Genomic DNA, 16,919 nt, shown 5'->3' on the forward strand with positions numbered 1-16,919 from the left:
CAAACTTGAGGTCCTCATCGGACAAGGTGTCAAACTTGTAGAACTTAGCAAAGGTGTTTGCCCCTGACTACGTAGCTGCTCGGCAAAGTTGCAATGCCGAGACCCCCCGGGCAGCCGCCCAAGATGAACCCACCTTCTTAGTGGAGTGGGCATTCACCGAATTCGGTACCGGCAATCCTGCCGTGGAATGAGCGTGCTGAATCGTCCCTCTGATCCAGCGTGCGATAGTCTGCTTAGAAGCAGGACACCCAATCTTGTTGGGAGCATACAGGACAAACAGAGCCTCTATTTTCCTTATCCGAGTTGTTCTTGCAACATAAATTTTCAAAGCTCTGACAACATCCAGAGACTTTGACGTCGCGAAGGTGTCAGTAGCCACTGGCACCACGATAGGTTGGTTTATATGGAAAGAAGAAACCACCTTTGGAAGAAATTGCTGACGAGTTCTTAGTTCAGCCCTATCTTCATGGAAGATCAGGTAATGCTCTTGTGAGACAAGGCCCCCAACTCAGACACCCTCCTTGCGGATGTCAAGGCCAATAGCATGACCACTTTCCAAGTGAGAAATTTAAATTTTATCTCCTGGAGAGGTTCAAACCAATCCAATTGAAAGAACTGCAACACCACGTTAAGATCCCATGGTGCCACCGGAGGCACAAATGGAGGTTGGATGTGCAGAACCCCTTTCACGAACGTCTGAACTTCTGGAAGGGAGGCCAATTGTTTCTGAAAGAAAACAGAAAAGGCCGAAATCTGGACCTTGATTGAACCCAATCGTAGGCCCACATCCACACCCGACTGGAGAAAATGGAGAAAACGTCCCAACTGAAACTCTTCTGTTGGAGCCTTCTTGGTTTCACACCAAGACACATATTTTCTCCAAATACGGTGGTAATGTGTAGACATTACTCCTTTCCTGGCCTGAATAAGAGTGGGAATGACTTCTTTGGGAATACCCTTTCGGGCTAGGATCCGGCGCTCAACAGCCATGTCGTCAAAAGTAGCCGCGGTAAGTCTTGATACACGCACGGCCCCTGCTGCAGCAGGTCCTCGCGAAGAGGAAGAGGCCGAGGATCTTCTATGAGCAACTCCTGAAGATCTGGATACCAAGCCCTCCTTGGCCAGTCTGGGACAATGAGGATCGCTCGAACCCTTGTTCTTCTTATGATCTTGAGTACTTTTGGTATGAGTGGAAGTGGAGGGAAGACATACACTGACCGAAACACCCACTGGGTCACTAGTGCATCCACTGCTATTGCTTGAGGGTCTCTCGACCTGGAACAATATCTCTGAAGCTTCTTGTTGAGACGAGATGCCATCATGTCTACTTGAGGAACTCCCCAAACATTTGTCACCTCTGCGAAGACTTCTTGGTGGAGGCCCCATTCTCCTGGATGGAGACCGTGTCTGCTGAGGAAGTCTGCTTCCCAGTTGTCCACTCCCGGAATGAAAATTGCCGACAGAGCTCTTGCATGTCTTTCTGCCCAGAGGAGGATCTTTGTCACCTCTGCCATTGCTGCTCTGCTTTTCATTCCACCCTGACGCTTTATGTACGTGACTGCTGTTACATTGTCCGACTGGATCTGTATGGGTTGATCTTGTAGAAGATGCACCGCTTGTAGAAGCCCGTTGTAAATGGCTCTCAACTCCAGAACATTTATGTGAAGACAAGTTTCTTGACTTGACCATCTTCCTTGGAAGCTTTCCCCTCGGGTGACTGTTCCCCAACCTCGGATACTTGCATCCGTGGTTACTAGGACCCAGTCCTGAATCCCGAACATGCGTCCCTCTAGTAGGTGAGAACTGTGTAGCCACCACAGGAGCGAAATTCTGGCTTTGGATGACAGGATTATCCTCTGATGCATGTGTAGATGGGAACCTGACCACTTGTCCAACAGGTCCCACTGAAACGCACTGGCATGGAAACGGCCTCGTAGGCCGCTACCATCTTCCCCAACAACCAAATGCATTGATGAATCGACACTCTTGTTGGTTTCAGAATCTGTTTGACCATTCTCTGGATTTGCAGAGACTTTTCCTCTGGAAGAAATACTCTCTGTACTTCTGTGTCCAGTATCATCCCCAAAAAGGACAATCTTGTCGTGGGTTCTAACTGTGACTTTGGAAAATATATGATCCAACCGTGTTGTTGAAGTACTGTCAGGGAGAGTGCAATGTTCTGCACCAACCGTTCCCTGGACCTCGCTTTTATCAGGAGATCGTCCAGGTAAGGAATTATATTGACTCCCTTCTGTCGAAGGAGGACCATCATCTCCACCATCACCTTGGTGAAAACTCTCGGTGCCGTGGAGAGTCTGAACGGCAACGTCTGGAACTGGTAATGGCAATCCTGTACTGCGAACAGATAAGCTTGATGTGGAGGATAAATGGGAACATGTAAGTAGGCATCTTTTATGTCCACTGACACCATGAAATCCCCTTCCTCCAGACTGGAAATCACTGCCCTCAGAGATTCCATCTTGAACTTGAACCTTTGCAGGTAGAGATTCAGAGTCTTCAGGTTTAGAATTAGGCTTGAATAAAACCCCTGCCCTTGTTGTAACAGGGGAACCAGAACAATGACTTGATCCTGACACAATTTTTGTATTGCTGCTGCTACTACATCCCTGTCTGGGTTAGAAGCTGGTAAGGCCGATTTGAAAAATCGTCATGGGGGAATGTCCTGAAACTCCAGTTTGTACCCGTGGGAAACTATTTGTAAAATCCACGGGTCCAGGCCAGACTGAACCCAAATCTGACTGAAGAGTCTCAGACGTGCCCCCACCTGAGCGGACTCCCGCAACGGAGCCCCAGCGTCATGCTGAAGATTTGGCAGAAGCAGAGGTTGACTTCTGCTCCTGTGATCCGGTAGACGCTGTGGACTTTTTTCCTTTTCCCCTTCCTTTACCTGCAAAGAAAGGGGAACCTTTGGCCTTTTTGTACTTATTAGGCCGAAAGGACTGCATCTGAGAATGATGTGTCTTTTTAGCCGGCGCAGGAGCATTGGGCAAGAATGTCGACTTACCTGCGGTAGCCGCAGGAACCAAGGCATCCAGCCCATCTCCAAACAGGGCCTCGCCCTTGTACGGGAGAGCCTCCATATTCCTTTTGGAATCTGCGTCAGCATTCTATTGGCGAATCCACAACGCCCTTCGTGCTGAGATCGCCATGGTAGCGGCTCTCGATCCCAAGAGACCAATATCTTTCATGGCTTCCAGTATATATGCAGCAGCGTCCTTGACATGACCTAACTTTAGGAGTATCTTGTCACCATCTATTGTGTCAATATCAGAGGACAGGTTTTCTGACCACTTTTCAATAGCACTACTCACCCACGCACAGGCAATGGTGGGCCTGAGTAGTGTACCATTGGCTACATAAATAGATTTCAACGTAGTCTCCAACTTGCGGTCTGCTGGCTCCTTAAGTGAAGACATCCCAGGCGCAGGGAGAATCACCTTCTTAGTTAACCTTGACAGGGCACTGTCTAATACCCCTTTCACACCAGCACCTCTGAACACGGATTATTGGCACATGAACGCGCATAACCCATGTTCATGTGCGGTATGAAAGGGTACCGGGCTGAAATACCGGGTCCAGTGACCCGGTATTTCAACCCTGCTCTTGAGCAGGGTTGAACCCGCGTTCAACCCGGCTCATTGTGCGGTGTGAACGGGAGCCGGGTCAATGCGCCCCGGCTCCCGTTCACTCTCTTTGTATAGGCGGCGCTTGGAGATCATGTAATCTCTAGCGCCGCCCCTGCCGCGTCACCGCTGAAGTCAGCAACCCGGCAATATGCCGGGCTTCTGACTGTGGTATGCAAGGCGTCTTACCCGGGAATGTCCCTGCATGATCCCGGGACCGTATTCCCGGGTAAGACCCTGCATTTTTGGTCTGAAAGGGGTATAAGACAGGAGGTGACTCCCATCTTTTCCTGTCTTCTGCAGGGAAAGGGTAAGCTACCTGAATCCTTTTGGGAATCTGAAATTTCTTTTCAGGGTTAGCCCAAACTCCCTCAAAGAGTGTGTTCAGCTCATGAGATGGAAGGAAAGTTACGTCAATTTTCTTTTCTTTATAAAAGTAAGCCTTCTCCTGTGGTAAAGGAGGGGGCTCTGCAACGTCTAACACCTCCTTTATAGCAATAATCATGTATTGAATGTTTTTTGCTAACTTTGGATCTATTCCCCTGGAATCACTAGTGTCGACACAGGAGTCGGAGTCCGTGTCGGTATCAGTTTGTACTACATGTGCAAATGATCTTTTATGTGACCCAGAGGGGTACCCTGTGGATGAAAAGGCAGAAGTACTAAAAATCACATCTTCCACTGATTTTCTCCAGATTTCTGCATGAGACTCAGACTTATCCAATCTCTTACTGATATGATTCACACTATCACGTAATTCTTTCACCCATTCAGGCTCATGGGGGTCGATTCAATTCGGCAACTTATGAATAGCGCCGGGAATTAGCTCCCGACGCTATTCAATTCAGCTCCAGTTAAGTCGGCGATGGCCCGTTCTCGCCGACTAAACAGGTTGAATTGTCGGGAGAACGGGCATTCTCCGACTTAACTCCCCGGCGCGAGGCTGATTCCCGACAGAATCAGCCTTGCGCCGGCCGCGAGGCAGCACTTTTGTCGGGTTTCTTCTCTCATTCCCCGGGGATGAGAGAAGAATTCCCGACAATTGCGGGTAACTAGCAGCTGAATTGAATAGCGTCGGGAGCTAATTCCCGGCGCTATTCATAAGTTGCCGAATTGAATCGACCCCATGGTGTGCCAGCAGCGCCACCACATTACAACTCTGTGTCCCTAAAATGGCTCCCTCAGGGGAAGAGCTCCCTGCCTCAGACATATCACACACGTGCACAAACACACCACAGACACTCCGGGGCTTATAGGGGACAGACCCACAGTAAAATCTGTCAGAAGGACACAGAAAGATTTGCCAGTTCACAACTCAGCGCTAATGACCAAAATCCCTGTGTATATAAAATGTGCACAGCGACCTGTAGCGCTTTTATACTGTCAATTTGACAAAAACAACACCCAATTACACTGTGCCCCCCCTTATTACACCCTGATACTTGGTTCAGAAGTGGAGGAGGACCAGCGTTTCTTCCCCTGCAGCATGTACTGGAGAAAATGGCGCTGAGCAGTGTGCTGGCTGACTGAGGAGGAAACCCCACCCCCTGCAATGGCGCGTTTCCCCTCAGAAATTATGAGGTATTTTTTTATACTGGCGGGGGTGTAGGATTGTGCCACAGCATAATATACTACTTTTTGCCAGTTCAGAGTAGGTTTTTATGCTGCCCAAAGCCCCGACACCCCCCCCCCCCGCGCGCCCTGCACCGTGGTGTGCCTGTGTTGGGATAGCATGTCCGCGCAGCATTCCCGCTCGCTGCGCGGTACCTTTAGCCGTCATGATGACCAGAGGTCCCTCTGGCAGATCTCCGGTATTATGCTCACGCGTCTTCTGACTTCTGGTTCTGTTAGGGGGGTGACGGCGTGCTGTGGGAGTGAGCGCATAGCCGCAGCTAGTGTTCAGTACCCTTCAGGAGCTAATGGTGTCCTGTCAGCAAGAAGCAGAGCCGTGAAACTCTTTAGGAAGTTGTTGCCAGCAGTCTCCCTGAAAATAAAAAACCTTACATAAAGTCTTTCAGTGAAACTCAGTAGAGCTCCACTGAAGTGCAACCAGTGTGCCTGGGCACATTTTCTAAACTGAGGTCTGGAGGAGGGGCATATAGGGAGGAGCCAGTTCACACTCTAGAAAAGTCTTAAAGTGCCCATGGCTCCTGCGGCACCGTCTATACCCCATGGTACTGGTGGACCCCAGCATCCTCTAGGACGTATGAGAAATAAATAAATAAATATATATATATAATAAGCACCCCCAATGCCACAACGCTGCCCGCTAAACTCCGCGTTGACGCCCCCTCCCGTCCCCGCGAACACCTCTGCCTGTCAGTAAGGCAGAGGCGTTCGCATATGTGAGATGTCACCGCATCTCACTGTGAGCGCATGCGCAGTGCGACTTCTGCACGTACGCACACTGCAGAAGGCCTTCGGCATGCGACCGCATTATAGATCCATTCTATGCTGAATCGGGCCCTTAGTCCCCAAAACAGTGACACTAAGGACCTAATTCAGACCTGATCGCTGGGCAGCGATTTTTGCACAGCTGCAATCAGATAGTCACAGCCTACAGGGGAGTGTATTTTAGCTGTGCAAGTGTGCGGACGCATGTGTAGCAGAGCTGCACAAACTGATTTTGTGCAGTGTCTGCTCAGCCCAGGACTTACTCAGCCGCTGCGATCACTTCAGCCTGTCAGGGCCCGGAACTGATGTCAGACAACCACCCTGCAAACACTTGCGTTTATCCAACCACTCCCTGAAAATGGTCAGTTGCCACCCACAAATGCCCTCTTCCTGTCAATCTCCTTGCGGATCGCCCGTGCGCTCGCTTTTTCGCACCATCCCGCAGCAGCGGACCGACGCGCCTGCGCATTGCAGTGCTTACGCATAAGCAGTTCAGACCTGATCGCAGTCTGTAGGAAACCGCTGCCTAGTGATCAGGTCTGAATGACCCCCTAAGAGTGAACAAAAGAGAGATGAGAGACAGAGCAATCTTACAGATAAGACACGTGGTAGATTTCTCGGAGAGATTCGTCACACCTCTCGTTCATTTTCATTAAGTCCACTGTTGTAAAGCTATAAGTGTTTTTCACTCTCGTCACCTGGGGGGAAAACAAAATCCAAGACAGCAACTAGTTATAACTAAACAATCGGTTCCACTGTTAACGAACTACAAGTCTTAGCATGCCAATAGTCGCCTATTTCAGAAATAACATTTACATATCTGCTCCCAATAATACCACATACCCCAGTAACATAAAAAAGAAATCAAGAGAAATGGCATTGAAAGCTCTCGCAGTTTATTCATTTATTTAATCATTTTTTATTTCCTTATGGGAAATGTAACAAAAATAAGAATTTACTCACCGGTAATTCTATTTCTCGTAGTCCGTAGTGGATGCTGGGACTCCGTTAGGACCATGGGGAATAGCGGCTCCGCAGGAGACTGGGCACAACTAAAAGAAAGCTTTAGACTACTGGTGTGCACTGGCTCCTCCCACTATGACCCTCCTCCAGACTTCAGTTAGGATACTGTGCCCGGAAGAGCTGACACAATAAGGAAGGATTTTGAATCCCGGGTAAGACTCATACCAGCCACACCAATCACACCGTATAACTCGTGATACAATACCCAGTTAACAGTATGAGAACAACTGAGCCTCTCAACAGATGGCTCAACAATAACCCTTTAGTTAAACAATAACTACATACAAGTATTGCAGACAATCCACACTTGGGATGGGCGCCCAGCATCCACTACGGACTACGAGAAATAGAATTACCGGTGAGTAAATTCTTATTTTCTCTGACGTCCTAAGTGGATGCTGGGACTCCGTAAGGACCATGGGGATTATACCAAAGCTCCCAAACGGGCGGGAGAGTGCGGATGACTCTGCAGCACCGAATGGGCAAACTCTAGGTCCTCCTCAGCCAGGGTGTCAAACTTGTAGAATTTAGCAAATGTGTTTGACCCCGACCAAGTAGCTGCTCGGCAAAGTTGTAGAGCCGAGACCCCTCGGGCAGCCGCCCAAGAAGAGCCCACCTTCCTCGTGGAATGGGCTTTCACTGATTTAGGATGCGGCAGTCCAGCCGCAGAATGTGCAAGCTGAATCGTACTACAGATCCAGCGAGCAATAGTCTGCTTTGAAGCAGGTGCACCCAACTTGTTGGGCGCATACAGGATAAATAGAGAGTCAGTCTTTCTGACTCCAGCTGTCCTGGAAACATAAATTTTCAGGGCCCTGACTACGTCCAACAACTTGGAAGCCTCCAAGTCTTTAGTAGCCGCAGGCACCACGATAGGTTGGTTCAGATGAAAAGCTGATACCACCTTAGGGAGAAATTGGGGACGAGTCCTCAATTCTGCCCTATCCATATGGAAAATCAGATAAGGGCTTTTACATGACAAAGCCGCCAATTCTGATACACGCCTGGCCGAAGCCAAGGCCAACAACATGACCACTTTCCACGTGAGATATTTCAATTCCACGGTCTTAAGTGGCTCAAACCAATGTGACTTCAGGAAATCCAACACCACGTTGAGATCCCAAGGTGCCACTGGAGGCACAAAAGGGGGCTGAATATGCAGCACTCCATTAACAAAAGTTTGAACTTCAGGTAGTGAAGCCAGTTCTCTCTGGAAGAAAATCGAGAGAGCCGAAATCTGGACCTTAATGGAACCCAATTTTAGGCCCATAGTCACCCCTGACTGTAGAAAGTGCAGGAAACGGCCCAGCTGAAATTCTTCCGTTGGGGCCTTCCTGTCCTCGCACCACGCAACATATTTACGCCATATGCGGTGATAATGGTTTGCCGTTTCCTAGCTTTAATCAGCGTAGGAATGACTTCCTCCGGAATGCCCTTTTCCTTCAGGATCCGGTGTTCAACCGCCATGCCGTCAAACGCAGCCGCGGTAAGTCTTGGAACAGACAGGGCCCCTGCTGCAGCAGGTCCTGTCTGAGCGGCAGAGGCCATGGGTCCTCTGAGATCATTTCTTGAAGTTCCGGGTACCAAACTCTTCATGGCCAATCCGGAACAATGAGTATAGTTCTTACTCCTCTTCTCCTTATTATCCTCAGTACCTTTGGTATGAGAGGAAGAGGAGGGAACACATAAACCGACCGGTACACCCACGGTGTCACTAGAGCGTCCACAGCTATCGCCTGCGGGTCTCTTGACCTGGCGCAATACTTTTCTAGCTTTTTGTTGAGGCGGGACGCCATCATGTCCACCTGTGGCCTTTCCCAACGGTTTACAATCATTTGGAAGACTTCTGGATTAAGTCCCCACTCTCCCGGGTGGAGGTCGTGCCTGCTGAGGAAGTCTGCTTCCCAGTTGTCCACTCCCGGAATGAACACTGCTGACAGTGCTAACACGTGATTTTCCGCCCATCGGAGAATCCTTGTGGCTTCTGCCATCGCCGTCCTGCTTCTCGTGCCTCCCTGTCGGTTTACATGGGCGACCGCCGTGATGTTGTCTAACTGGATCAGTACCGGCTGGTTTTGAAGCAGGGGTTTTGCCTGACTTAGGGCATTGTAAATGGCCCTTAGTTCCAGAATATTTATGTGCAGGGAAGTCTCCTGACTTGACCATAGTCCTTGGAAGTTTCTTCCCTGTGTGACTGCCCCCCAGCCTCGAAGGCTGGCATCCGTGGTCACCAGGACCCAGTCCTATATGCCGAATCTGCGGCCCTCTTGAAGATGAGCACTCTGCAACCACCACAGCAGAGACACCCTGGTCCTTGGAGACAGAGTTATCAGCCGATGCATCTGAAGATGCGATCCGGACCACTTGTCCAACAGGTCCCACTGAAAGGTTCTTGCATGGAACCTGCCGAATGGAATTGCTTCGTAGGAAGCTACCATCTTTCCTAGGATCCGCGTGCAGTGATGCACCGACACCTGTTTTGGTTTCAGGAGGCCTCTGACTAGAGATGACAGCTCCTTGGCCTTCTCCTCCGGGAGAAACACTTTTTTCTGTTCTGTGTCCAGAACCATCCCCAGGAACAGTAGACGTGTCGTAGGGACCAGCTGTGACTTTGGAATATTTAGAATCCAGCCGTGCTGTTGTAGCACCTCCCGAGATAGTGCTACCCCGACCAACAACTGCTCCCTGGACCTCGCCTTTATCAGGAGATCGTCCAAGTACAGGATAATTAAAACTCCCTTCTTTTGAAGGAGTATCATCATTTCGGCCATTACCTTGGTAAAGACCCTCGGAGCCGTGGATAGACCGAACGGCAACGTCTGGAATTGGTAATGACAATCCTGTACCACAAATCTGAGGTACTCCTGGTGAGGATGGTAAATGGGGACATGCAGGTAAGCATCCTTGATGTCCAGTGATACCATGTAATCCCCCTCGTCCAGGCTTGCAATAACCGCCCTGAGCGATTCCATCTTGAACTTGAATTTTTTTATATATGTGTTTAAGGATTTCAAATTTAAAATGGGTCTCACCAAACTGTCCGGTTTCGGTACCACAAACATTGTGGAATATTAGTAACCCCGTCCTTGTTGAAGTAGGGGCACCTTTACTATCACCTGTTGTGAATACAGCTTGTGAATTGCCTGTAACACTGCCTCCCTGCCTGAGGGAGTGGTTGGTAAGGCAGATTTGAGGAAACGGCGGGGAGGAGACGTCTCGAATTCCAGCTTGTACCCCTGAGATACTACTTGAAAGATCTAGGGATCCACCCGTGAGTGAGCCCACTGATTGCTGAAATATTTGAGACGGCCCCCACCGTAACTGGCTCCGCCTGTGGAGCCCCAGCGTCATGCTGTGGACTTAGAGGAAGCGGGGGAGGACTTTTGCTCCTGGGAACTGGCTGTATGTTGCAGCTTTTTCCCTCTACCTCTGCCTCTGGGCAGAAAGGACGCGCCCCTAACCCACTTGCCCCTATTGGGCCGAAAGGACTGTACCTGATAATATGGTGCTTTCTTTGGCTGTGAGGGAACATGGGGTAAAAATGTAGACTTCCCAGCTGTTGCTGTGGAAACTAGGTCCGAGAGACCATCCCCGAACAACTCCTCACCCTTATAAGGCAGAACTTCCATGTGCCTTTTAGAATCTGCATCTCCTGTCCACTGCCGAGTCCATAACCCTCTCCTGGCAGAAATGGACATTGCACTTATTTTAGATGCCAGCCGGCAAATATCCCTCTGTGCATCCCTCATGTATAAAAGTGCGTCTTTAATATGCTCTACAGTTAGCAATATAGTGTCCCTGTCCAGGGTATCAATACTTTCCGACAGGGAATCTGACCACGCAGCTGCAGCACTGCACATCCATGCTGAAGCAATAGCTGGTCTCAGTATAACACCTGTGTGTGTATATATAGACTTCAGGATAGCCTCCTGCTTTCTATCAGCAGATTCCTTCAGGGCGGCCGTATCCGGAGACGGTAGTGCCACCTTCTTTGACAAGCGTGTGAGCGCTTTATCCACCCTAGGGGATGTTTCCCAACGTGACCTATCCTCTGGCGGGAAAGGGTACGCCATTAGTAACCTCTTAGAAATTACCAGTTTCTTATCAGGGGAAGCCCACGCTTCTTCACACACTTCATTTAACTCCTCAGATGGAGGAAAAGCTACTGGTAGTTTTTTCTCTCCAAACATAATACCCTTTTTTGTGGTACCGGGGGTAACATCAGAAATGTGCAACACATTTTTCATTGCCTCAATCATGTAACGTGTGGCCCTACTGGAAGTTACATTAGTCTCATCGTCGTCGACACTGGAGTCAGTATCTGTGTCGACATCTGTGTCTGCCATCTGAGGTAGCGGGCGTTTTAGAGCCCCTGATGGCTTTTGAGACGCCTGGGCAGGCACAGGATGAGAAGCCGGCTGTCCCACATTTGGTATGTCGTCAAACCTTTTATGCAAGGAGTCGACACTGTCGCGTAATTCCTTCCACAGCACCATCCACTCAGGTGTCGACCCCGCAGGGGGTGACATCACATTTATAGGCATCTGCTCCGCCTCCACATAAGCCTCCTCATCAAACATGTCGACACAGCCGTACCGACACACCGCATACACACAGGGAATGCTCTGACAGAGGACAGGACCCCACAAAGCCCTTTGGGGAGACAGAGAGAGAGTATGCCAGCACACACCAGAGCGCTATATAACACAGGGATCCCACTATAAATGCGTGTTTTCGCTTATAGCTGCTTATTTTATATTTATACTGCGCCTAAATTTAGTGCCCCCCTCTCTTTTTTACCCTTATGTAGCTTGACACTGCAGGGGAGAGCCAGGGAGCGTCCTTCCAGCGGAGCTGTGAGGGAAAAATGGCGCCAGTGTGCTGAGGGAGATGGCCCCGCCCCTTTTCCGGCGGACTTCTCCCGCTTTTTCTGGAATTCTGACAGGGGTATTTTTACACCTATATAGCCTTCCTGACTATATATGGTGTAGATTTGCCAGCCAAGGTGTCTTATATTGCCCTCAGGGCGCCCCCCCCCCAGCGCCCTGCACCCATCAGTGACCGGAGTGTGAGGTGTGCATGAGGAGCAATGGCGCACAGCTGCAGTGCTGTGCGCTACCTTGTTGAAGACTGAAGTCTTCTGCCGCCGATTTTCCGGAACACTTCTTGCTTCTGGCTCTGTAAGGGGGCCGGCGGCGCGGCTCCGGGAACGAACACCAAGGTCGGGTCCTGCGGTCGATCCCTCTGGAGCTAATGGTGTCCAGTAGCCTAAGAAGCCCAAACTACCACCAGTTAGGTAGGTTCGCTTCTTCTCCCCTTAGTCCCTCGCTGCAGTGAGTCTGTTGCCAGCAGATCTCACTGTAAAATAAAAAACCTAAAATATACTTTCTTTCTAGGAGCTCAGGAGAGCCCCTAGTGTGCATCCAGGTCAGCCGGGCACAAGATTCTAACTGAAGTCTGGAGGAGGGTCATAGTGGGAGGAGCCAGTGCACACCAGTAGTCTAAAGCTTTCTTTTAGTTGTGCCCAGTCTCCTGCGGAGCCGCTATTCCCCATGGTCCTTACGGAGTCCCAGCATCCACTTAGGACGTCAGAGAAATACTTGGAAAAAGTAACATATCACTGATAGGCACCATGCTCATTTTAGAATATGATGAACTATTGAATTGTGCCTCTTTCAGTTGAACATGTCTATCTTCCTGCACAGAAGTACTCAACGGACACGTCCCGCACACTAGAACAACAAGATTCCATTTTCAGAGTGTTTTATAATGGGATATTGGGGGCAATTCAGACCTGATCACTAGGCTGTGTTTTCGTACAGCGGGCGATTAGGTCTAAACTGCGCATGCGTATGCACCGCAATGCGCAGGTGCGTCGCATGGGTACAAAGCGGATCGCCGCTTAGCGATGGGTTTGTGCGAAGAATCCATTTACACGGCAAACGCAAGGAGATTGACAGGAAGAAGGCGTTTGTGGGTGGCAACTGACCGTTTTCATGGAGTGGTTGGAGAAACGCAGGTGTGTCCAAGAGTTTGCAGGGCGGGTTCCTGGCATCAATTCCGGTCCCGGACAGGCTGAAGTGATCGCAGCGGCTGAGTAAGTCCTGGGCTGCGCAGAGACTGCACAAGATCTGTTTGTACAGCTCTGCTACACATGCGTCCGCACACTTGCACAGCGAAAACCCACTCCCCCTGTAGGCGGCGACTAACTGATCACAGCAGTACAAAAATCGCCTGCTAGTGATCAGGTCTGAATTAGGGCCATTGACTATAATTATATAACAAACCATATTCAGGGATCGTGCCTGCTAATTCACATGATGATGTCATATCCTTTGCAAACACTTTCATTACATGAATGCATCTACCCAGCTAGCCAGACAGGCTGAAAATGACCAGGGTGCTCATCGCCTGTGACATTCACCTACTGTATCAGTAAGCCGAAGCCTGTCGCTCAATGGGCCTAATTCAAATCTGATCGCTGGGCTGCGTTTTTTGCTGCCCTGCAATCAGATAGTCGCCTCCTACAGGGCAAGGGGAAAACGCTGTGTAAGTGTGCGCACGCTTTGGTAGCAGAGCTGCACATAAATCAGTTTGTGCAGTCTCTGCGCAGCCCAGGACTTACTCAGCCGCTGTGATGGAATCCTGCTGATCGGGGCCGGAGCTGACTTCAGACACCCTCCCTGAATACAGCTAATCCCACCCTGCGTTTTTCCGGACATTCCGGTAAAACGGTCAGTTGCCACCCACAAACGGTCTCTTCCTGTCAATTACCTTGTGTACGCCCGTGCATTTGGATTTTTCGCCCCATCCCGTCACTTGGCGCAAAAGCCTGTCGCTGTTGTGCGACGCACCAGCGCATTGCGGCTCACACGCATGCGCTGTTCAGATCTGATCTCACAGCGATCAGATCTGAATTACCCCCAACGTTATGTGCTCATATAAGAGGAACACATTAAATCACACCATCTAGTGTCCATGTACAGCAACAACAGGTTGACAGCCAACTTACTGAAGCTTACACAACCTGATGGCCTCCAGCTGCTGTGGAACTACAAACCTCAGCATGCTAATCCAAACACTCTAAGTTGTAGTTCCGCAATAGCTGGAGAGCCACAGAATGTCTGGCCCAACACTGGGGGGACAGTCACCTATATCGCCTCCTAGTACAATACACTATAGCTAGTATTATATATACAATGTACCTTGACAAACTCTGCAGGGAGAGGCGCACTGCTCTCTATGTTGGCCTGGATGAAGAATCCGCGAGAGGTACTGAAACTGGTCTTCAGAGGCAGGTTGTACTTGTCAGCCAGCTGTGATATCATTCCTGTATAGGGATAAAGCCTCACAGCTAGTTCAGAGTACAAAGCATGCCAGCGCTATCACCCGTGTAACTGACAATTATATATGGTTCTCCATAAGACCTTTATTTTATTACCAAAAGTTCCCAGCCATAGCATGATGTGACGCTGCATTGCTGGTGGACGGGAAGGTTCATAAATAGCAGTGCATATTATTCTCTACATATGTTGGGGGACCCCGCTACTGACAGGCCAGCGTCTAAAACTCAATGAGCCCTGCATTGGGCCTAGTAAAGGTGAATACACTCCCATTGTAAAAAGAATTCAACTATCTAAGCTCTTACCAGTGGGATCACTTAATTGTAGGTTAGTGTATGAATACAGAGCTCTAGTACAGTGCCATTCCAGTGGGTTCACTACGGCTGGCCGGCGGTCGGGCTCCCGGCGACCAGCATCCCGGCGCCGGGAGCCCGACCGCCGGCTTACCGACAGCGTGGCGAGCGCAAATGAGCCCCTTGCGCGCCACACTATTTTATTCTCCCTCTATGGGGGTCGTGGACCCCCACGAGGGAAAATAAGTGTCGGTATGCCGGCTGTCGGGCTCCCGGCGCCGGTATACTGAGCGCCGGGAGCCCGACCGCCGGCATACAGAAGACCACCCATTACAGTCACTGGCAGGAACTGTGCTCACTGTCATAAAGCCCACAGCCGACAAGAGAAAAGGACAGGGCTGTGCCATGACTAGGCTCCTATAGAAAAGAATGAAGCTCCCCTGTTCATCAGAGGTCCTGCTCCACCAGGTAACTGACCTTCTAATAGAGTAACAAAGTGTACTCTGGGTGTACAGCCTGGAACCTGATCTTACAGGAGGGGATGGGCCCTCAGGCAGTGGGGCCCACAGGGGTTTTCCTCTGTGCCCCTGAAGGCCAGTCAAGCTGGGTATCCGTTCAGATGGTCGACCATGTTATGGTCGACAGTCATTAGGTCAACCACTATTGGTCGACATTGACATGGTCGACATGGACACATGGTCGACACATGAAAATGGTCGACACATGAAAGGTCGACACATGAAAAGGTCAACATGAGTTTTTTTTACTTTTTTTTCTTTTGGGGAACTTTTCCATACTTTACGATCCACGTGGACTACGATTGGAATGGTAATCTGTGCCGAGCGAAGCGGTAGCGGAGCGAAGGCACCATGCCCGAGGCATGGCGAGCGAAGCGTCAATCAGGCAGAGGCGATCGCTACACTACAACGGCCTTCGGGCGCATGCGCAGATCCGACCCGATCGCTGCGATAAACTGCAGCAAGCGATCAAGTCGGAATGACCCCCATAATCCTTACTTAGCAGCTTTAGTTTGTCAGATACACTAAAGTTGGGTATACACTTGCCGATAAAGTAAACAATGTTGCTCATTTTGAGCTTCCTGAGCGACATTGTTTACTATAAAGTCCAGTGTGTATGCTGCGGATGATGATCAAAGCGCGGCCCCGCGCATCGCATATCGTCACCGTCCCTCAGCTGTGCTTGCAGCTCAGTTTGGACTATTGTCCATGAGCTGCACGCACGGACCGGCAGCGGCTGACGTCATTAACGATACTGCACAGTGTGTATGCCATCAGGCAGCCCGGCTCGGGAGGGGGCCAAACTAGGCGATGTCGCTCACCGATCACATCGCCTACTGTGTACCCACCTTTAGTGGCATTTCACTGCTGCACCAAGATTTTGCCCGTGGTGCTTCCTATCTCTGGAATTCTCCCCCTCTCCTTATAAGACTCTCCACCTCTACAAAACTTCAAGCCATCTCTCAAGACCCACCTCTTCATCAAAGCCTTCCAGCTCTCATTCTAACCCACAGCTCCATGCTCACTGGCGACCCCATCTGTGTCACCCCTGTCTGTCTGCCTCTCCCATTTAGAATGTAAGCTCTCATGAGCAGGGCCCTCTTCCCTCATGTGCTTCTCCTTCTCTTACTTATACTATTATCTGCTCCATGCTCCCATCGACAGTACCTAACCTTTGGTTTCTGCCTCCCTGCTGCATATTTGAGTGTTATGACTGCTGATGTAGCAATGTTTATAAACCATGTCCGACGATGCTTTGTACTGTAAGATACCGTTTTCTTGTTTCCGTAATTTGTTTATGTACTTTATGTGCTGCAGAACCCTTTTGGCGCCATACAGATAAAATAAGAATTTACTTACCGATAATTCTATTTCTCGTAGTCCGTAGTGGATGCTGGGGACTCCGTAAGGACCATGGGGAATAGTGGCTCCGCAGGAGACTGGGCACATCTAAAGAAAGCTTTAGGACTATCTGGTGTGCACTGGCTCCTCCCCCTATGACCCTCCTCCAAGCCTCAGTTAGGATACTGTGCCCGGACGAGCGTACACAATAAGGAAGGATTTTGAATCCCGGGTAAGACTCATACCAGCCACACCAATCACACCGTACAACTTGTGATCTGAACCCAGTTAACAGCATGATAACAGAGGAGCCTCTAGAAAAGATGGCTCACTACAGCAATAACCCGATTTTTTGGTAACTTA

The 16,919-nt window shown here is 49.9% G+C and overlaps 1 protein-coding gene across 9 annotated transcripts in view; it reads right to left on the reverse strand.

The window, feature by feature from the left end:
- Positions 1-16,919, reverse strand: part of MSH4 (mutS homolog 4) — a 344,804-nt gene that overhangs the window by 107,699 nt on the left and 220,186 nt on the right. For 8 of the 9 annotated variants that reach the window (XR_010186549.1, XM_063939055.1, XM_063939053.1 and 5 more), the window contains exons 12-13: positions 14,267-14,391; positions 6,633-6,736 (exon numbers count right to left, since the gene is read on the reverse strand). Coding sequence is in view for 8 of the 9 variants with exons in the window: in XM_063939055.1 (XP_063795125.1) it covers positions 6,633-6,736; positions 14,267-14,391 (229 nt within the window). In the remaining variant the exon portion in view is untranslated. The remainder of the gene's footprint in view (positions 1-6,632; positions 6,737-14,266; positions 14,392-16,919) is intronic. The other variant, XM_063939054.1, reaches the window with a different exon arrangement.

Source organism: Pseudophryne corroboree, chromosome 9 (genome assembly GCF_028390025.1).
Source record: "Pseudophryne corroboree isolate aPseCor3 chromosome 9, aPseCor3.hap2, whole genome shotgun sequence".
NCBI lineage: Eukaryota > Metazoa > Chordata > Amphibia > Anura > Myobatrachidae > Pseudophryne > Pseudophryne corroboree.